The sequence below is a fragment of the Typopeltis vanoorti genome, chromosome 19 (genome assembly GCF_054136105.1).
Source record: "Typopeltis vanoorti isolate ZY-2024b chromosome 19, IOZ_Tvanoo_1.0, whole genome shotgun sequence".
Taxonomy (NCBI): Eukaryota; Metazoa; Arthropoda; class Arachnida; order Uropygi; family Thelyphonidae; genus Typopeltis; species Typopeltis vanoorti.
The window spans coordinates 56,707,661-56,730,482 of NC_143567.1; the positions used below are offsets into that span (position 1 = coordinate 56,707,661).

Here is a 22,822-nt window from a genome sequence, read left to right on the forward strand (position 1 = left end):
GTCCTTCACATAGGGAAGGTAATGAAGATGTGATTGTGGAGGAAGATTTAGGTGTTTATTCTCCTGTTTTATAGTGGCAGTAATGCACAGTACAGTTTTATAAGGTTTAAAAATTAAAATGACAGTATACTTATTATGGTTAAGTCCCTAACCCTATAACTCTGTTGATTTAATGTATTGACTTACGTCCTGCAGGATGGAACGGAACCTGGACGTAAGTCGAGGGATGACTGTATGAGGGTGATTTGAAAAGTTCTCAGCCTAACAATGAAAAAAGAATTTATAATTTCAAAATTATTTTTATTTTTCACATAATCTTCCTTAAGACTAATACATTTATTCCAGCAATTCTCCAGCGCCATTAACCTGTCCCTGTAGTGGTTCTCAGTAAGATCTGCAAAATACCCCCCTCCCCCTACAGCTACAATCACCTCTTGATTCGAAGAAAAACGCTGACCAGTGAGGAAGAGTTTTAGTTTTGGGAAGAGAGAGTGAAGTCAGAGGGAGTCAAATCTGGTGGGGAATAGGGTGAATGTTCCAACAATTCATAGTGCAGATCTCTTAATTTTCCCATTGCCAAAACACCTTTGTGGGCAGGTGCACTGTCCTGATGAAAGATGATTTTTTTCTTTTGCAAGCCGGGTCTTTTCTCATGAGTTTTTTTCAAAATAATTAATAAACAAAATGCCTTTAGCAACCCGAAACACCAATGCCATGACCTTTCCTGCTGATGGAGCCGACTTTGTCTTTAGCGCTGAACAACTGGCTTCTGTCCACTGTTTTGACTGCTGTTTGGATTCTGGTGTGTAATAGTGAATCCGAGTCTCATCCATAGTAATAAATCGATGCACAAAATCAGTTTTATTCTTGTTAAAATGCTCCAAGCACTGTTCAGAGATTTTCCTGCGAGTGCATTTTTGTGCTGTGAGCAAGCATGGTGTCCATGCTTGCTCCATGCTTGCTCACAGCAGGCAAGGTGTCCATCTTGCACAAAGTTTTATCATTTGCTATTCTTCATGCAAAATATATCCTACATATAGTCTCAGCAATTTCACTCACTTCGATTCTCCAGTCATCCAATACCATATCATGCACTGATCAATGATTTCTGGTGTTGTTACACTTTTTGGATGTCCTTCACCTGGATCATCTTCAAGACTGGTATGACCACATTTAAACTTGGCAGCCCATTTCTTAATTGTCGAAAACAAAGGAGAAGAGTGCCCATAAACTTTTCTGAACTTTAAATGAATTTCTTTTGGTGTTTAAACTTCTTTTGCAAAGAATTTTATGCTTCAGACCGCTGTATAAAACAAACTACTTGATAGAATGATTTGCAATATCACATGGATGCTTATGATAGATGTACCGACTTAGAAAAAAAAAATCTTGCCGATAGTGTTGCCAACTATGGTCGAGGCCAAGAACTTTTAGCCCACCCTTGTATTTGGTTACAAAATATGGATGAATCCATAATATCCTCTATTTTATTACTGTAGCTTGTTCTTATGCCAAATCGAAGCCTTTTGGCTCTACTTGAGTACCAAACAAATATTGGTGATCATCTAGTAAGAAGGTGGGGGGGGGGGGTTAATAGATGACAGGAAGTGATATTTAGAGGAGAATTTTCAGAGAGTTAGATTTGTATTAGTGGAGTGCCACAGTGTTTGATGTTAGGAGCCTTGTTGTTTAACATATTTATAAATGATCTTGGTTCAATATTATGAGTAAAAGTTCTCTCTTTGTTAGTTGGGAAGAGTAGTCAATTGTTCAGATGACCTAAATTCTATATAAAATTATCTTAAAACATTGGAAGAGTGTATAAAGGAAGTGAGTTTAAAAATTAATATGAAAAAAATTTAAGTATATCCGATTCAGAAAGAAGATAAGCGATGATTATAAGTTGAATGGACCTTAAAAAAAAAAAAGTTGATGAATACAAAGATTTCAGTAGTTAGTTGATAGAAAATTCAAGTTCAGGAATAATATTGATAAGACTATTAAATTTCAGCAGATTGTGGAATAATACAAATTCTAGGTGTATCAGGATTAAAAGGAATAAACTGGTAGCAATGATAGTCTCAGGTTGCTCGACAATTATTAGAATCAGTGGAATGTCATTGGCAGAAAAGTATTTCTGGCAGGAATAGAAAAGATTGTTATGACAGCATATGGTGTGAGCTAGAAGTTACCAGGACAGGATATTTAGTGGGATGTTGCTATAAGCCAGGGAACACAGAGAGTGAAGAGCAGGAAATGTTTAGGCAGTTTAGCTTGGCAGTTTACTTGATGGCCTGGATGGGTTCGAATTTCACTGTGGGCATGGGTGTTTGTAAAAGCCTGCTCTAGACAAGCGTATATAGCTTCTCAAGGTTTTAAGGCTTGTCTTTCTTTTTTTTTTCTTTTGTAAGCACAAAATGAGTAATCACTATGGTAGAGTTTAATTACAACAGGTATAAATTGGAAAAGAATCAGCATACAGTAGTAAGGGAAGGAATGGAATTTCTATACTTTTTCAGGAAAATATGGTAGTAAGAGAGAACATGAGGTTCAAAAGTTTTGGATTTAAATGTCAGCCGTTGGCCGAATGGTTAGCATATCTGCTCTCCAGCCAAAAGACTGTGGGTTCAAATCCCACCTTGGGAATGGATGTTTGTGATTGTCTGTGTAAATATTAATGGTGTTGATGGGCAGTAGATGGGGTTGGTGTAGTTACAGTTCATTATAATTAGTGGATTTGAATGGTGGAGACAGAGCTGTAGAATAGGTGCCCTCCCTTGATGAGTGTTTGAACTCCCTGGAGGTGTCATGTAATAATAATAAATATAACTAAGAAGCTATCCTTGCCCCACTTGGTGAAAGCAATCATGTAAATGACTTTGTAAATGAATTGATGAAGAAAGGAATTTATTTTGAATTAAAATGCAGGTGATTATAATAATCTTAGAAATTAGCTTGGATGGAATAAATTGGAAGAGATATCATCAGTGCATAGGAGATAGTAAGGAAAAATTATCAACATTAGTAGCAAATTTCATACCTCAAATGAAAAAGAACATGATTTAGTATAAAGTAGATGATTAATGAAACCAAACAGGGACTGGGAATGAAAAGAGATTATAGAAAAGTATAAAGAAGTAGGTAGAGAACAGTTGCATGAGGAATATAAAACTCAAGCCAGAAAAGTGGCTTGAGACCTCTTTTGTTATGTGGCCAGTAGGAGAATAAATTATTGTGAAGAATGACATTATATGGAAATTGGAGTCAAGTGAGTAATGCAGATGACATGGTGGAGTTATTTAATGATCGCTTTATTCAGGTATTTCATCCTGGAAAAGCAGGTTTTATTCCTGGAGGGATGAGGAGGGTTTAAGATTTAGCAGTGCATGAGGAGAATGCATTTTAAATGCTAATGACTCGGTAGTCAATATGGCTATGGGACTGGATGGGATTTTGCCATGTTTTAAGAGAATGTGCTAAAAAATTGACAACTCAATTGACCTGGCTTTCAGTGGAAATCTAGCTACTTTAGTGTACCTGGGAGATGGAAAGCGAGCGAGATAGTGCCATTACATAAGAGTGGTGGTAAAATGGAAGCATGAAACTATAGATGAGTTTTATTTTTTTATAGTTAAAATTTGAAGAAATTAGTGAGAGATTGTATACAAAACCAGACAGACAAGAGTAACATTATCTGTGAAGATCAACTTGATTTCTTTAGGAGTACTCTTGTTGTTTAAGTAATCTGGTTGCCTTTTATAATATGAGGGAAGGGCTCATACTGCTTTTTTTTTTCTTTTTTCTTTTTTTTTTTTTGATTTATATGATAGTTGATACATGATAAATTGATATTTAAATTTGAACATATTGAGGAGTTGAGTAAACTAGATGTAAATAAGGCTGTGGGACTTGATAATATATCACCGCGTATTCTGAAGGAATGTGCCAGAGAGTTGACACCTGCCTTGACATATTTTTTTAATACGAGTCTTGCACTTGGTCAAGTCCCTAAAGAGTGGAAGGAGGGCAAGATTGTGCCACTTCATAAAGGAGGTGATCGAACTCAAGCATCAAACTATAGGCCTATCTGTGTGTCAGGTGTTGTGGTTAAGTTGTTGGAGAAGCTTGTGAGAACTAGGATCCAGAGTTGGGTTGACAACAATGGTATAATCTTTGATGGACAGCATGGATTTGCTAAAGGGAGGTCGTGTTTTAGTAATCTACTTACTTATTACAATAAAGTGACTGCTTCCTTGGACAGAGGAGAAGGATACACAGTAATATACTTGGATTTTGCAAAAGCTTTTGATAGAGTACCTCATGATAAGTTGACAGTCAAACTAGAGCAGATGGGGTTGGATATTAGATTAGTGCATTGGATTGGAGACTGGCTATCTGATAGGTATCAACAAGTTGTGTATGGGGGTGCAATATCCAGGAAAAGGAAAGTCACTAGTGGAGTGCCTCAGGGATCTGTTTTAGGGCCATTACTATTTAACTTGTATATTAATGATATTGGCGAAGATTTGGATGGAGATATTCAGTTGTTTGCAGATGATGCAAAGTTGGGACGAACCATAAAGAGTAGTGAAGGTGTTGTGGCCTTGCAAGAAGACTTGAATAAATTGAGTGCTTGGGCAAGCAAATGGGGATGTGAGTTCAATGTTGCAAAATGTAAGGTTTTAAAATTTGGAAAACAAAGATGGGATGCAGAATTTATGCTTGGTGAGAATATATTGTTGGAAGTAGAGGAAATAAGAGATCTGGGAGTGATAGTGGATAAGGATCTAAAATTTAGGGGACACATCGCCAAAATTGTGAAGACAACACAAAGACTTCTGGGAATGATGAGGAGGACACTGGCATGTAGAAGTAGGGAGATTCTTGTTCCATTGTATAAGGCTTTGATTAGGCCACACATGGACTATTGTGCCCAGATTTGGTCACCTGGTTTTCAGAAGGATGAAGAGATGTTGGAAAGGGTCCAAAGGCAACTGACTAAGGTAGTCTCTGACCTCTGGAATGTCAAGTATGAGGAAAGATTGAAAAGATGTAATTTGCAGAGTCTAGTGGAGAGAAGGAAGAGGGGAGATATGATAGAGACCTACAAGTTGGTAAGGGGTTGTTATAGGATCAGTGGTGGAGAAGTTCTACAGAGAATAGTGGGAGATCAGGGGAGAACCAGAGGTCATACCTGGAAACTGTATAAAGAGGGTGTGAGTAGGGGAGTGAGAGGCAGGTTTTTTTCGTGCAGAGCTGTGAATGATTGGAATGCCTGAGAGTGTGGTGTCTGCAGGGAGTTTGAATGTGTTTAAGACCCGGTATGATGAGATGTGTGTGAGATAAAAGGACCTCCTAGATGAGTCTTTGACTCCATGAGGTCTTGTTTGATAATAATAATAATAATAATATTGGTTTTTAAAGATCAGGTTAGTGACTTCGTAAAATGTCTGATAGATATTCGGATTAATGTGCTTGTATCTGGTCACTGGGATTTGAAATGGAAAAATTAATATCAGAGAGAGTAGAGACAGATAACAAAAATATCAAAACTGTACAATATTGGTTATGAGGATTGGCTGAAGGTATACAAACTGCAGAGGTTGGTGGATAGCAGTGGCGGCCCATACATAAGCACTGCGACACTGAGCATCCCCAAGGAAAAAATAAAAAAATTAAATTTTGTGTGTTTATAAATAACAATAATACTTACAACATTATATAAATGCAGTACAACATGTTAAAGGTTTCAGCTTATGTTTTGACATTGATTGAATAGTTAATAATTGGAATTGTTTGATTAATGCTTTAGATTACGAAACAAATGCACTGCAATCTAACGGCGATATTCGTTTGCTCTTGTCATTGCATGTTACATCATTCCCAACTGTAACTGCTCAAACGGTAGTGTATTTTTAGTAAGCTTACGTGCCTTATTTCTGTGAGATATGAAACGTTTATTATTGGTGCGTGTGCCTGGTGAACTATTTTTTGTAAATCTTATTTTATTTTGTTAAAATAACATATAATTATTTATTTATTATAGATACAAGGCTGAATTATGACAAATGTCACTGTTGAAAATATGAAAAGAATAATATTTTTTCAGTTATCGTTACACGAAACAAATGCACTGCGATCTAATGCCGATATTCGTTTGCTGTCTTTGCACGTTACATCATTAGATACACTGCCGCTTGGGCAGTGTATCTTATGCCTGCACTCGTTATTTCTGTGAGATGTGAAACGTTTATTATTGGCGCGTGTTCGTGGTGAACTATTTTTTTGTAAATCTTATTTTATTTCGTTAAAATAACATATAATTATTTATTTATTATAGATACAAAGCTGAATTATGACGAGTGTCACTGTTGAAAATATGAAAATAATTATATTTTTTCAATTATCGTTACACGAAACAAATGCACTGCAATCTAACGCCGATATTCGTTTACACTTGTCATTGCTATTGATACGAAACTTTTATTATTGGTGTTTGTTTGTGGTGAGGATGAAATATTTTTAATAAAGCAATTTTTAATAGGTAAATTTATTTATTAATAAATTCGTTACTGATTAGGAAAAAAAAGTGTTTTTTTTTTTTTTTTTTTGTATATGCAGCACCCTCACTTGAAATTTTCACCAGCCGCCACTGGTGGATAGAAGACAGTAATTGATATGATTGAAATATTTAAACTGTTCAGAGGTATTCCCAGGATTGACACTGAGGAGATTTTTGCATGGTGAAAAAAGGTGAGAAGTGGCTTTTTTTTTTTTTTTTTTTTTTCCCCCCCATTGATGGTGGCTGGACAAGTTTATATATTTCTAGAAAGAGTAGTGAAAATGCAGATCATGAACAGATTTAAGAAATGCTATGATAGGCTTCCTGTTGTCTAAGATGGGCCTCCTATAAGTGAGTCTTGTGACTCTTTAGAAGTCAAGCATAATAATAATTAAAAGATACTTTACCTCTAGGTTGTACAAGTATTTAGTCAGGCAGACATTGGGTTATGTCTCTCAGCTTTATTCACCAATGGATGTCAAAAAAATCACATGCATTCAGAGCAGATTGAGCATGCAGAGTGATTGTATTGTGAAAAATTATGAGAATCAGTTGGCTATTTGTAGTGTGATATATCTATTATTATTATTATTATTATTATTATTATTATTATTACGGGTATCTCCATGGAGTCAGTAGACTCATCGCGGGAGACCCAAACTAGCAAAACAATATCTGTCATATCTCTTCTTGAATTCATTTACAGACGAAGAGCTCACAACTAAGTCAGGCAATGAATTCCACTCATTCACCACCCTCCAGGCAAAAAACCTTGTTCTGACACCTTTGTTAACCACACTCTTCTTTAATTTCCAGAGATGACCTCTTGTTCTTCCATCACTATCACACAGCTGAAACATTTCCCCTGCATCAATCCTATAAAAACCTTTTAGTAATTTGAATGTTTCTATCATATCCCCTCTTCTTCGCCTATCAACCAATCTCTGCAATCCACAAGCTCTTAATCTATCAATGTAGGGAGCATTTTTTATATCACTCACCAACTTGGTCACTCTTCTCTGAACCCTCTCCACAGCCTCCTCATCTCCAAAGAATCAAGGTGACCAGACCTGAGCACAGTAATCCAAATGTGGAAGTATCAATGCTTTATAAAGGGGAATAATAACCTCTTTATCTCTGGATGTCAGTGTGTTCCTCAACAACCAAGTAATCCTATGTGCAATCTTGGACACCTTAGCAATGTGTCCTCTGAACTTCATCTCCCTATCTACCAATACCCCTAAGTCCCTAGCCTCATCAATCTCTTGGAGTACCTTTCCATCGATGTAGTACACAGCTGGTAATCTTTTAATCCCAAAATGCAAGACTTTACACTTTTCCACATTGAACTGACATCCATTTTCTTTTGCCCATTTTACCAGCTTATTTAAATCCTCCTGCAAACTTTCAACATCAGCTTGATTTTTTATTGCACTACACAACTTTGCATCATCAGCAAACAACTGAATATCTCCCTTTAAGCCGTTTCCTATATCATTTATATACAAATTAAACAACATTGGCCCATCTAACAGGAAATGGAGAGAAGATTTACTTGAATTTAATTCAGGACATATATAAAATATACAGGAGTTTGCATTTGGCTGAAATAAACTCTACCAGAGGGCATAATGGAGTCTCCAGACTCCATGGAGACACAGTAAATAATAATAATAATTTTTTAAAAAAATCAGATAGAACAAATATATAAAGTTCATTTTGAAAATATGTGGAATAGCCTTTATCATCAGGTTATAGAATCATTAAATTTAAATAACTGGAAAATAGAATTGGTAGATATGCTGGAGTTTAGGTTAGTTAAAATTTAAATGCAATGATTACCTAATTTGGTATTGTTATATGTCTTTGTATAAATATGTATGAAAAAATGGTTAAATAATAACAAATTAATAAAAGGATGACAGAATATTTTTTAAAAATGTCTAAATACATATAAAATGTGTATAAATATGTATGAAAAAAAAATTAAAATAATAACTAATTAATAAAATAAAAAGGGTGAGAGAATGAAATAATGAAAAGGAAAAGATAAGCTGAGTGAAAATGAAAAAAAAACCAAAATGACAATTTTGGTACTATGTTTTTTTTTTCCCATTGCAGATATAAACCTGACTTTGAATACATTTTGGTTTTAGTTACATGTATATCCTAGTATAAATATGAATTTGTGTATTTTGTAGAGTTCATGTTGTTTTCATTACCACTCTAGATGGAAATAATTTTTCTTTTTATTATTATTATTATTACGGGTATCTCCATGGAGTCAGTAGACTCATCGCGGGAGACCCAAACTAGCAAAACAATATCTGTCATATCTCTTCTTGAATTCATTTACAGATGAAGAGCTCACAACAAAGTCAGGCAATGAATTCCACTCATTCACCACCCTCCAGGCAAAAAACCTTGTTCTGACACCTTTGTTAACCACACTCTTCTTTAATTTCCAGAGATGACCTCTTGTTCTTCCATCACTATCACACAGCTGAAACATTTCCCCTGCATCAATCCTATAAAAACCTTTTAGTAATTTGAATGTTTCTATCATATCCCCTCTTCTTCGCCTATAATCACAATTACCTTTTCATAGCTGTTGCATCTCTCAAACATATAATGATAGTTTGAGAATATATATATATATATATATATATATATATATATATATATAAATGAAGTGGGTTACTCCTTTTTACTAACATCTTGTAAAGATAATTTGACTTAACAATGGGGTTAAGGTGTAGAGAATTTCTGATGTCAAGAAAATATGGCCTTTATAAGAAAGATTTTATGCTAGGAAGAGAGAACATAAACACAATCTCCTCATTAATCACTAGATTTACTGTATATTAACTGATGTCTCATGAAAACTAATATCCGTAAACTAAACTAACATAACTGATGTCTGTATATTAACTGATGTCTCGCTGGCCTGGTTGGCTGAGTGGTTAGCGTATCTGCTCTCCAGCCAAAAGGCTGCGGGTTTGGATACCACCATGGGCATGATTGTCTGTAAAAATATTAGTGATGGTGGTGGTGGTGGCAGTAGATGGCATCGGTGTAGATGATGCAGTTCGCTGTAGTTAGAGGATTGTAGTGGAGATGGAGAGTTGTAGAGTAAGTGCTCTCCTTCGATGAGTCTGGGACAGAGGTGTCAAGTAATAATAAAGTTTTGAAAAACTTTGATCAAATATTAAACAAAATTGGATGTACATGCCAGTAACCAACTGCAAGATTTCCATGTTTAGTTTATTTTAATTAACAACACAGGAATAATAAGAAAATAATATTTACAATAAGAAAAACACACTTATTTTTTCCTTGAAGCTGCAAGTGACCCAAAATGTTACAAAAGAAAAATAAATCTCGATTCCATTCTTCATCCATTATTTCTGGGATTTTTTCGTATCTTCTTGGATTCCAAAAATTCAACTTGTTCATTTTTTAGAGCGACAAAACGTGACAAAACTTTACCGCAGCTCAACCAATGTACATCCGTGTCGTATGGTAGATCCCCATACTCGGCATCAATTTTAGCATACCTGCTGATGAATTAGGCAGTGAAATTTTGTCAATGGTTTACCTGCATACTGTTCAATAAATGTTACAGCACCAACATTTTTTCCCCACATAGATGGGGCACCATCAGTGCAAACTGCTACTAAATTCTTGAAATTTAAGGATTTAAGGAAATTTGGATAACCGAATAGTTTTTCTGTTCCACACATCTTTACATTTTCTGTGATCTCCTTTCCTGTTGTTCTTCCTTTCATTGAACACAAACCAGCAAGCTCCTCTGTCACCTCACAATTCTTATTAGCACCTCTTACATATATTAAAAGCTGTGCAGTATCTTTCACGTTAGTACTTTTATCCATAGCAAGCGAATAATAGACAAATTCACTAGCCAATTTTTGCAGGTTATCTTTAAGATCCTCGGCAATATCAGCCACCCTGCGTTGTTCTTCCTTTCACTGAACACAAACCAGCAAGCTCCTCTGTCACCTCACAATTCTTATTAGCACCTCTTACATATATTAAAAGCTGTGCAGTATCTTTCACGTTAGTACTTTTATCCATAGCAAGCGAATAATAGACAAATTCACTAGCCGATTTTTGCAGGTTATCTTTAAGATCCTCAGCAATATCAGCCACCCTGCGCTGAACAGTCATACGAGACAAACTGATATTTTCAAAATTATTTTTCTTATCAGGACACAGCGGTGAGCAACAAGGATGTTTCAATTCAAAATGACGTCTCAGATTGTACTCTTTCGGCACAGCGATAGATTCCTGGCAAACAATGCATACTATTTTGTCCTTAAACAACGTAAAAAAATATTTGTTTGTCCACTCAGAGTTAAATGCTTGATGTTCTGAATCTATTTAATTACAAAAAACTAATGATGAAAAACTCACAATAATGGAGGTTATGATAGTTTTTCTGTTCACACATCTTTACATTTTCTGCGATCTCCCTTCCTGTTGTTCTTCCTTTCACTGAACACAAACCAGCAAGCTCCTCTGTCACCTCACAATTCTTATTAGCACCACTTACATATATTAAAAGCCGTGCAGTATCTTTCACGTTAGTACTTTTATCCATAGCAAGCGAATAATAGACAAATTCACTAGCCGATTTTTGCAGGTTATCTTTAAGATCCTCGGCAATATCAGCCACCCTGCGCTGAACAGTCATACGAGACAAACTGATATTTTCAAAATTATTTTTCTTATCAGGACACAGCGGTGAGCAACAAGGATGTTTCAATTCAAAATGATGTCTCAGATTGTACTCTTTCGGCACAGTGATAGATTCCTGGCAAACAATGCACACTATTTTGTCCTTAAACAACGTAAAAAAATATTTGTTTGTCCACTCAGAGTTAAATGCTTGATGTTCTGAATCTATTTAATTACAAAAAACTAATGATGAAAAACTCACAATAATGGAGGTTATGATAACAGTTATGTAATGTATTGCTCCAGCTACAACCAACCACAACAGTGCCAAAGCCAGTCAAGACACGGACAATTTTGTGTAATACGATTCGTTCTTGTTCGTAGACATCAAGTCATTATCACAGAGATGTAACTTCGAATTTCCCCGCAGCGACACTAGCACTAACAAAACCTCGAAGCGATAGTAATAATTTGTTATTAAATACGACAGTGGAATTACTCCAAATGCAATTTATTGTCGAGTTGAAAGAAACATGATTGCGATATTAATCGCATGAACGTAAACATGCAATCTTACTAAAAAATTTAATTCAACGCTAGGAAAAAATCGTCTAATTTCATTATTAATTATAATGAAGAGCCAAAGGCTTCAATTCAGCGACATGGACTTATTTAAGTTAAGGGATATTATATCCCATATTGTTTCTTAGCCGAATAAGAAACTCAAAGAGTTTCATGCCGAATATAGAAACTATATAAAGTTCAGGTATTTGCTTACTCTTGGAATCGCCGAACTTTATATAGTTTCTATATTTGGCATAAAACTCTTTGAGTTTCTTATTCGGCTAAGAAACAATATGGGATATAATATCCCTTAACTTAAATAAGTTCATGTTGCCAAATTGAAGCCTTTGGCTCTTCATTATAATTGATAATTTAATAGGACACCTCTTGGCAATTCTTAGAAGGGATATAAGTTCTGTTCGCCACAAACTTGTTATTAACTAGGTCTACCTACTCACTGATGATACCTCAAAAAATGTCGAAACCGGTCTGGGTAGTGACCTTCTCTCATAATGTTGAACAAAATACAGCTCCTAGGAGTTAAGTTCACATTATGGGTATATGGGTAAATATCAAGAATAGTGATTGGAGTTTGCTCCACCCTTTATATGAGTTGCCTCAGCTTGCGCTACCTTCAAGGGTCAGGTGCTGCACTATCCAGGTATTTGCTTATGCTTGGAATCGCCGAACTTTATATAGTTTCTATATACATATAGTTTCTATATTCGGCATGAAACTCTTTGAGTTTCTTATTCGGCTAAGAAACAATATGGGTCTAATTTCATGTTCCCCCATATGATTAAATAATTCAATCAGGCAGACGGGCCAAAATAAATAGCATTGCAGGCCGCATGTTGTGCAGGCCTACTATACACCCTGGCCCCCTTTATTAACTGCAATAAATTTCATGCACTTGGCTTACACTTGGATAAGGGATTAAACAAGAACATAATTTCTTGTCAAATATAATTTATTCTGTTGACAATTATTTTATTCTTTATTTTGTGTTTTGTTTTTAATTTTTATCATTTACTCTTAATTTCCATTTTAAAATTCTGCACTGTAAAATTTGTAAATGCATTTGTTTTGTTCCAAGTTATAAAATTCTTGTGTTATTCTTCAGTTCATTTTATTTTTGCATTGTGAAACTTTGCTACTAGTGCTTACTTATTATTTTAATTTATACCAAGGAAAGAGCTAAATAAATGTGACAACATATAATAGACTGTTTTGTTGACTTGTTGGACAAGTAATTCATAAATATCTTAAATTAATAGTTTTACAAAACTAAACGTTTCTATTGAGTCATTCAGTCTGTTTACATATGTACTGGTTTTGTTAACTTTTATCATAATATTTTTTGTCTTTTTTTTATTTAATGCCCATGTTGAAATTAATTTTATTTTATTAATTTAATTTAATTTAATTAATTAATTTTAGTTTTTGTTTGTTTGTGTGTTTGCTTTGACAGCTTATATGGCGCCAGAAATAATTACACGAGATTGCAAAGAAGGACATGGGAGAGCAGTCGATATATGGAGCATAGGATGCGTTATATTGGAGATGGGAACAGGAAAAGTATGTAAAATATTTTTATATGACCTGTCAAATGGTTATGAACTGTTTCTTTCTTTCTTTCTTTTTTTTATCTATCAGACATAACAATTCCTCCCCCCCCCTTTTTTTTTGTTTAATTAGCTGAACATATGGCAACACAAGAAAAAAATTGCATGATAATAACACTCTACTGGATAGGAGACTTGGATGTTTAATTGTGCACTATGCAACAAATGGGAAGAGGAATTATTAAAATAGAAGTTATGTGTAGATCTAGTGAGATGGGTGTTCACTAATACACTGATAACAAGTCTGGAGGGGGGAGGTATTCATAGCCAGTCAGCTGCATCACCTGTAAACAGCAAGTGACTATAGAATATAACTTTGAAATGACTGTGAACAAGTGGATTATAAGTCAACTATTGTGTGCAGCAACACAGCAGTTGACTTATCTTTATCTGCTTTAAGTGGTATGTAGTTACAACTATACTTTTATGGAGAAGAAGAACATATCTGCTTTGTGATGTTTTCTAAAATGAAATGATACAAACAGATAAAAGTTTGGGAAGTGTAAAACTTTTTAACAAGGAATTTGTTGATATCATTAGTATTATGATATCAAATCTTCTTTATCACCTGGATTAATCCTTTTGCGACATTAATGAAAGGTTTCCACTTCTTGAACAGTCAGGATCATGAGAGGTCAAAAGCAAACGATACAGGTGCAATAGATTGTTCATTATTTTTGTCTGTTCTCTTATTATTGTGGTCTCTTGTTTTAACTCAGGAGAAAGAATTTTGGCCAAGAAGAGTAGCAGAATGGTTGGCATACTCCTTGCTATTCTGGTGATGATCCTCTTTTTTGGTTTTTCAGATAATTAGCAGACTAGCAAATGTGCCTTTAAGCCAATAACAAATGATCTACACATACCACAGTACCATGAATTCACAAAAGAACACAGCTGTTTGCAGAGAGCTTGTACCAAAGCGCATAAAAGTTTTTTATATTTATTTATATATATATTTTTTTTTAATTTTATATTTTTTATTTTTTAATTTATATAATTTTATTATTTTATATTTTTAAATTATATTCTTGGTTTCATCTACATTAACCTGGAACAACCCTTTATGAACTTAAATGTCTCGATCATATTTCCCTCTCTTCCTCCTATTTACAAAGTTTGCAAACTCCATTCATTTAATCTGTCATTATATCCCAAAGACCAGTTATGATCTTAGTCTGTCTTCTCTGGACTCTTTCCAATATATCCTCATCGCCATGAAAACCAAGGGACCAAATCTGTGCACAATAATCCATATGAGCACTGTTCAAAGACCCTATAGAATAGAACCAGAACTTCTTTATCTTTACAAGTTAAGGTCCTCCACATAATTGCATAATCTGATATGATGTCTTCACAACTTGTGCAATGTGACCTCTGAACTTCAGATCCTTGTCCACCCCCACTCCAACGTCTCTTATCTCCTCGACTTGCTATATGGCACAACGGTGGCACGTTATTCTGGTCTACACAATTACTTTCAAGTAGTTTAAGCATTTTAATCAAATCAGGAAAGGCAATATGTGATATTGTGATAGTCCTTTCATCCACATCTAGAAACAAAGTCAATGCAATAAAATGCAATTGAAGCATGATGGCTGATGTATGTATTCATGTACCTGTATTGCAGCAGCTGTGGGCTATTGCCCCAAATAGGACCAGGATATTATATTGAAAGTTTTTTCACTTGATTATACTAATAAATTAAAGATGCCAAGAAATTCTTGGTTTCATTCTTTATACAAGTGTAAGCAAACAAAGCTTGCAAGTAAAGTAACTTCACAACTGGGCTACTTGTATATAGAGTCTAATGACTTCACATCAATTGCCTTAATATCCCATAATGCAAAGCACATATCCTTACAGACAAGCATAATGCTATGCAATATGGGAAAGACCAATACCCAGACCAGCCTCGACCTTTATTGAGGTCTTATTAGTGGAGCCAGATCCAAAGGTGATACCAAGGTTGAATAATGCCAAAGTCATATTTCCATAAGTAATCAAAAGGTGTCATCTTATTACTAAAATACTCTGTATTAGAGATAGATGTTGAAAGTTTTTTCACTTGGTTATACTATAAATTAAAGATGCCAAGAAATTATATACTTGGTTTCATTCTTTATACAAGTGTAAGCAAACAAAGTGAAGTAACTGAAGCATGTGAAGTAACTTCACGACTGGGATACTTGTATACAGAGGCTAATGACTCGCATCAATTGCCTTTGGCATTACTTCAACCTTACTTTAACGTTTGGTTCTTGCTCCCACTGATGAGACCTCAATAAAGGTCGAGGCTGGTTTGGTTACTGACTCTTCCCATAATGCATAGTATAATACTTGTCCATAAGTATATGTGCTTTGCATTGTGGAATACTAAGGCAGTTAATGTGGAGTCATTAGCTTCTATATGCAAGTAGCCCAGTCATGCAGTTACTTCTCACACAAACTGTTTTGCTTACACGTGTATAAAAGATTAAACCAAGAATATAATTTCTTGGCATGTTTAATTTTTAGACTGGATATTACTTGAGATTACACACACTATTTTATGCAATAAAATATTTTGTAAAAAGTTTTTTTTTTAATGCTGATTCATTAAGAACACACTCATTGTTTATTTTATTAAATCTTTTTCACATGACATTAACTTCATTAACATGATATTATAAATTTAATGTTAATTTAATTTTTGCTGCTAAAGGGCCATAAGTTGTGTAGTGTCATAAAAAGAGCTCCGGAAAGAATAAGTGCTATTTTGAATAATAATTGGCAGTGTTTCATAAATTTTAGGGTTTCATTATTTATTTTTGATAATGAAGTGTGTCTGAGTGATTTTTGGTGTGAATTCTATCAGATCTATTAGTCTAAATTGCCATTTTAAATATTACACAATGGCAGTCACGAGGTCAACCACAGGGATGTCGACTGGTGCTACCAGGCGAATGACACGAAAGTCAAGTAGCATTGGTGACATAGACTTTTCAAAACTGATTCGATGTTGTGAGTGTAATATGTATGCTTGGAGGAGTGTAACAGATGTCTTTGTAGAGAGAGAGAGAGAGAATGAACGAGAGATGAGAGAAAGTATGGATTTGTCGTAAGTGCAATATATTGTTTGACCACGATACACAGAATGCGAAACTGACTGAAAAGATAGATGGTGTATGTGAAAGAAACAGAAATGAAATGAAAGATAGAGAAACTGACAGAGTGAAAGGATGCAAAAGTTATGGAAAAAGTTACAAAAAACAGAAATGAAATAAAAGCTGGAGGAACTAAAGGAGCAAAAGAATGCAAAGATGTACAAACCAAAGTTAGTGATAAGGGAGTGAAAAAAGTATGAATGAGGAAAAGGAAGTAAAGTGCAGCTGAACAAGAGGTAGAGAGATAGAGAGTGAAATTGTTGGAATGCAAGATTTAATGAAATAGTTATTGGAAATGAAAAATGAAATGAATAATATGTTGAATGATGTTAGACATCTAGTGGAAACTAATGAAAGTGTGCAAGAGAACAAAATGAAAGAAAAAAGTAAAAAGAGTGACGAGTGATTCCAGGATAGCAGTGTAAGGCTAGATACTGACAGAGTCCATAAGGTCTGCTATCCTGGTGGGAGAATGAGTACGATAATTAAGGTGTTGGACATGAGGAAGAAATGAGGATGAATGCTCTAACTGGACATAAGAAGGATGTGAGAACGAATATCAGGAGATTATCGTGAAGAGTGAAAGATAACAGTATAGTAGGAAAGATTGTCAGTGTGTTACCCAGGTATGATGATAATGAGTGGTGACAGAGAGCCAAAATCATGAATGGTATGCTAGCAGAGCTTTGTGAGGAGAAGGAAGTGCAGTTTGTAGATGTATGGCATGTGTTTGAGGAAAGAATGAAATTATACAGGCATGATGGGTTGCATTTAAATGACTTTGAGGTGAGTGTGCTGGAGAAAGTGTTGCTGAGTAAAAGTATAGTGTGTGGAAATACAGTGTGTGTGTGATGCATGCTAGATATCAGAAGGAAGAGATGAGGGGAAAAATCAGGAGAGTGGTACTGAAGAGACAGAAGTGCTTAGCAGTGGAAACAATGGTAGTGTGAGAGAGGAAGAGGGAACGGGAATACAAGAGGAACAGGGAAATGGGGGAGCTCAGGGAAGGGGGGGGGAAGACGTGGCATAGAGAGAGTGAATGTGTGCATGAAGATGGAGTATATTGCAATCTGGGTGGAGAAGTTGAAACTGAAGAGATATGTGTGGTGATAAGGTGATTGGGCAGGTGTGATGGGGAAATCGCAACCAACATATGGCTTGGATAGGACTGGCTATAGACCTAAAAATGAACTGCTATGTTTGTTTACAAATGCCAGAAGTATCAGAAATAAAGGAGATGAAATGGTTTCAGTGATTGAGTTTATTTGCCCCCAAATCACTGGAATAAGTGAAACATGGTTGAATGATGATGATATTGCAAAGGGAATAGAAATGGAAGGGTACAGTATTTTTTGCAAGGATAGAAAGGGCAGGAAGGGAGGGGGAGTACTGCTGATGATAGCAGGGAAATTAAGTCCACATAAGGTAGACATGAAAGGGGGAAATAGTGGCAATGGTTATGAGGCAGTGTGGTGTGGTGCAATGTGGAGGTTGAGAGGAAGACATATTTAGTTGGATGTTGCTATAGACATGGGAATGTGAAAGGTGGTGATGAAGAAATGTATAAACAACTTGGATTAGTGAACAAAGGAAGTTTAATTATTATGGGTGATTTTCATTATGGTGGTATAGATTGGAAAAGAGATAGCATTTGGGAATAAGGAAAATGAATTTCTCAAATTCTTGAGAGATAACTATCTCAGGCAGCACATAAAGAAGAGCATGTGAGGATCAAGAGTTCTAGATCTCATCATTTCATCAGAGGATGTAATTGTTAGAGGGGTTTCACAATTTCCTCCAGCTGGTGAAAGTGACCATGAAGTAATCACCTGTGTTGTGGCTAGTCGTATACAGACTTTTGTGAGGAAAGGATATATGTGGAATTATAAGGCCGGTGATTATGACACTTAGGAGACAGCTTGGAGCTATAACATGGAATGAAGAGTTGAGTGGTAAGGAAATAAACACTGCATGGGAACTCACAAAGAAATACATAACAGCATCAATGTACGAATGTATCCCGAAGGTCAAAATGCTAAATAAGGTAGGTGTAAAATGGATAAATGTGGAGCTTAAGCATTAAATCTGGAAAAGAAGATACTTTGGAGGAAGTACAAGATGAATAATGGTAACAATCAGTTACAAGAAGAGTATAAAGAAAAAGCCAGAGAGAGGACTCAGTTACTAAGGAGGACAAAAGTGCATATGAGAAGAAATTGGCAAATCAAGTGAAGAAAAGCCCTAGAGAGTTTTTTAGATATGTGGCAAGTAGAAGGAAGAATAATCATGGTAAGATAATGTTAATGAATGACAATAGTAGAATGGTAAATGCAGAAGACACATTGTTGAGGTATTCAATGATCAATTTATAAGGGTCTTTCATCCTGATCAGGGTGAAATCGTGAGGAACTTAAGTTTAAAGGACATAGGAGAAGATGGCTTAATTGTGAGTGAGCAGGAGGTAATTGAGGAAATAAATAAACTTGATGTCAATAAGCCGATAGGATTTAATGACATATCACCATGAACCTTATACGAGTGTTCCAGTTAATTGGCGGTAGCATTGGCATGCCTGTTTAATAAGAGTCGTGCAACAGCACAGGTTTCAAGGGAGCGGAAGGAGAGTAAAATTGTTCCACTGCATAAGGATGTAGCTTCAAATTATAGGTTGGTCTGTATATTTGGAGTTGTGGTGAAGGTCCTGTTATCAACCTGTTGTACAGAAATGGTAACAGACTTCTGTGTTGGATCAGTGACTGTCTGTCGGATAGATATCCAAAAGTTGTATATGGGGGTGCAGTATCCGAAAGGGAAAGGTCACCAGCGGTGTGCCATAGGGGTTCAGTTTTGGGGCCTTTGTTGTTCAATTTCTATGTTAATGATATTGGGTTGGGTTTAACTAGTGATATCCAGCTGTTTGCAGATGATGCAAAACTGGGGAGAGCAATGCACAGTCAAGTGGATGTTAATGCCTTATTAGAGGACTTGAATAGATTGCATGAATGGGCAGATAAGTGGAACTGTCAGTTCAATTGCCAAGTGTAAGGTTTTGAGATTTGGTAAGCAACAATGGGATGCAAAGTATACACTTCATGGGGAAACTTTAATGGAATTAGAGGAGATGAGAGATCTAGGAGCGATTGTGGACAAGGACCTGAAATTCAGGAGCCGCATTGCACAAATTGTGAAGACATCACATCAGATAATGGCAATGATACAGAGAATCCTGACATGCTGAAATTGAGAGGTTATGATTCCATTGTATAAGGCCTTGATCAGGCCTCATAGATTATTGTGCACAGATTTGGTAGGTGAGTTTTCATGGTGGTGAAGAGGATGTGTTAGAAAGGGTCCAGAGAAGATTCACAAAGGTAGTCATTGGTCTTTGTAATGTGGAGTATGAGGACAGATTGAGAGAATGTAAATTCCAGAACCTCGTGAATAGGAGGAAGGCGGGGGGGGGATATGATTGAGACATATAAGCTGGTCAGGGGTTGTTATCAGGTGGACATGGAAGAGATTGTTCATAGAATGGGAGAGGGGAGTAGAACAAGAGGCCATTACTGGAAATTATATAAAGGAGGGTGTGAACAGAGGCGTGAGGAGCAGGTTCTTTGCATGGGAGGGGGGGAGTGTAATGCATTGTGGATGTGGACACTTTGAATCAGTTTAAGGCGCAGTTGGCTGAGCATTGTATGCAATAGTATGTACCTCCCACGATGAGTCTAGTATGTACCTCCACGATGAAGGTCAAATGTTAATAATAATAATAATATTTAAATATTAATGCATGTTATAAATACATATTCTAATTTACTTTTTTTATTGTATGGATATAATTTATTATTTGATATTTCACTTATAATGAAGTTCAAAACATGTATGTAATACCATATATGCATTTAGCCTTGCAATTCATTGTCAAGCCATGCAGAAAATCTTGCATATTGGCAACTCTGATAATAGAGTTACCAATGATTTTTTTTACATTGATATTTTGATTATTTTTAAAACATTACAAATCATTTGTACAATATGCTTCCAGTTGTAATGTACAGTTGACTACTCGTACTTAAACATTCATAAATATTACTATCTGTTATATATCTAACAACAAAACAAACACTGGTTATGAACACTAATGTCTTGCTTGTATTTATATGTATGCTGAACATTTCCTCTTTTCTCTTATTCATCACCTGGCATTTTCTTTAAAATGACAATGATGGAATCATTCACTGTATTTGCAGTAGTGTTTGGACAACAGTTTCTGCAGATTCCCTTTCCCCCTTTATATATTCTCATTTTGATCATGGTGTTTGCTTTTCTGCACTACATCATCAAATTGCAATTTCAACATTCAAGATCAAATTTACTAAGGCACTCTAAGAAGTTCTGATCGTCAATATTTTCATTGAGTGATGCATACACTGCATCATTTCACTTGCTCTACAGCTGAGCCCTAGTTCTCTGAATATTTATAATATGCTATTCTGTATAATTTGATGATTTTGTTGCGACTGCAACAAAATCATCAAATTCTCAACCTGGATGTGCTTCCTAAGAACTATGAATGCTGCAACTTATATAGATGAAGTCCTGGACCCTATGTTCATACATATGTGGGTGTAATAGGAGAGACATTTATCCTGCAAGACGATAATGCACATTCTCTCTTCAAGAAGAGATTATCAGTCAGGTCTCCTGACCTTAATCCTGTTGATGAGCATGTCTGGGATACTCTAGGTAGATGTGTTGCTGCTCTCAACTCTCCCCCACCATCATCCCTCCAAAACCTTCAGGGACTCAAGAGAGCTCTGCAGGAGCAGTGATTGTTATTACCAACTGAACTCCTGGACACCATTATAAACATTCTGAAACATTTTTGTGAGTACTGTATTGCTATGAATGTGAAAGAATAACTCTTGTCATTGTGGATGGTATGCAAGTGGCAGATGCAGAAGAGATCATTCAACTAATGGGTATCTATTTTGCTAAATGCTATCAACTTGGAAGCTGACATCGGGACCGTAGCGGAAGAACTTCGGCGGGAGTTTATGAAAATGAAAAATGACCTTCATCTTCTTCATGAGGAAGTGGAAGTGATCGGTAAGGAGATACTGGAAGTTAAAGCTGAGTTTAATGTGTTAAACAGAGAAATTAGGACTATAGAGATTACTTTAGATGAAGTAACTAGAACAGGATTACATATGGGTGAGTCTTTGGTGAATGATTCAGTAATAAATAGTATGGGAGTGATTGGGAGTCAACATAATAAAACCACAAGTGGCCAAGAAGAAATGAGATGTAGTGAGAGTGGGGGGGTAAGTAATAGAGAGTTGAGTAATGAAGCTGGGAGAGTCATGCTGAATAGTGTAGAGAATGGGTCCATGAGTGTGAACTTGAATGAAGTTAATAGTGGTAAAATATATGGTGATTCTATGATTAAGGGTATGGAGAGTGGTATGCATGAGGAGTGCTTGGCTGATGGTACAATAGAAAGAGTGGCTTTAGCAATAAAGAGAGGGCATGAAACAGACAAGATGATAGTTATGGTGGGTACGAATGACCTGAGAGGTAGTATAAATCGGGTAGGAAAAGATTTAGGAACATTATTAGATATTGTGAAGAGGAAAAGTGTCAATGGGAGAATAGTGTGTGTGCTGCCTCGTTTTGACAATTACGAGTTAAGTAGACGAGCAATGATAATGAATGATATGATTGCAAGAATGTGCAGAAAAAGAGGTCTGGAGTTTGTTGATGTTTGGAGTGTGTTTGAAGGAAAAGGGCAGTTGTATGCTAGAGATGGACTGCATCTTAACATGGAAGGACATAAGAGATTGAAGAAGTTATTGTTTTCTGAACAGGTTGAAGTTATTGGGCAGGGAAACTAATATTGAAAAGGTTGAGTGTAAGAGAGAGAAACTTTAGCACTGATTGTGTATTTATTGATCCTTATAGGCAGAATAAATTGCAGAAGAGAGGGGAAAAAATCGGCATAGGACTACGGTAGTTAGTGACTTATATATCAGTTCTAAAGCCGGTACAAGATCTAGAGGGAATCTGCAATTTTTGTATACCAATGCTAGAAGCATTAGAAATAAGAGAGAAGAATTTTTGGCATTAGTCAGTGAAATCTCACCAAAAGTTGTAGGCATTAGTGAAACTTGGCTGTCAGCAGAAGATGTGGTCACTGGAATTGAATGTGATGGGTACAGTATTTTCAGGGA

General features: G+C 35.8%; 1 protein-coding gene across 1 annotated transcript in view; it reads left to right on the top strand.

Moving 5' to 3' along the window:
* LOC150096139 (mitogen-activated protein kinase kinase kinase 4-like) overlaps positions 1 to 22,822 on the top strand; it is a 734,047-nt gene that overhangs the window by 667,473 nt on the left and 43,752 nt on the right. Inside the window, exon 24 of the mRNA XM_090409620.1 lies at positions 13,296 to 13,402. Coding sequence (XP_090265746.1) covers positions 13,296 to 13,402 — 107 coding nt within the window. The remainder of the gene's footprint in view (positions 1 to 13,295; positions 13,403 to 22,822) is intronic.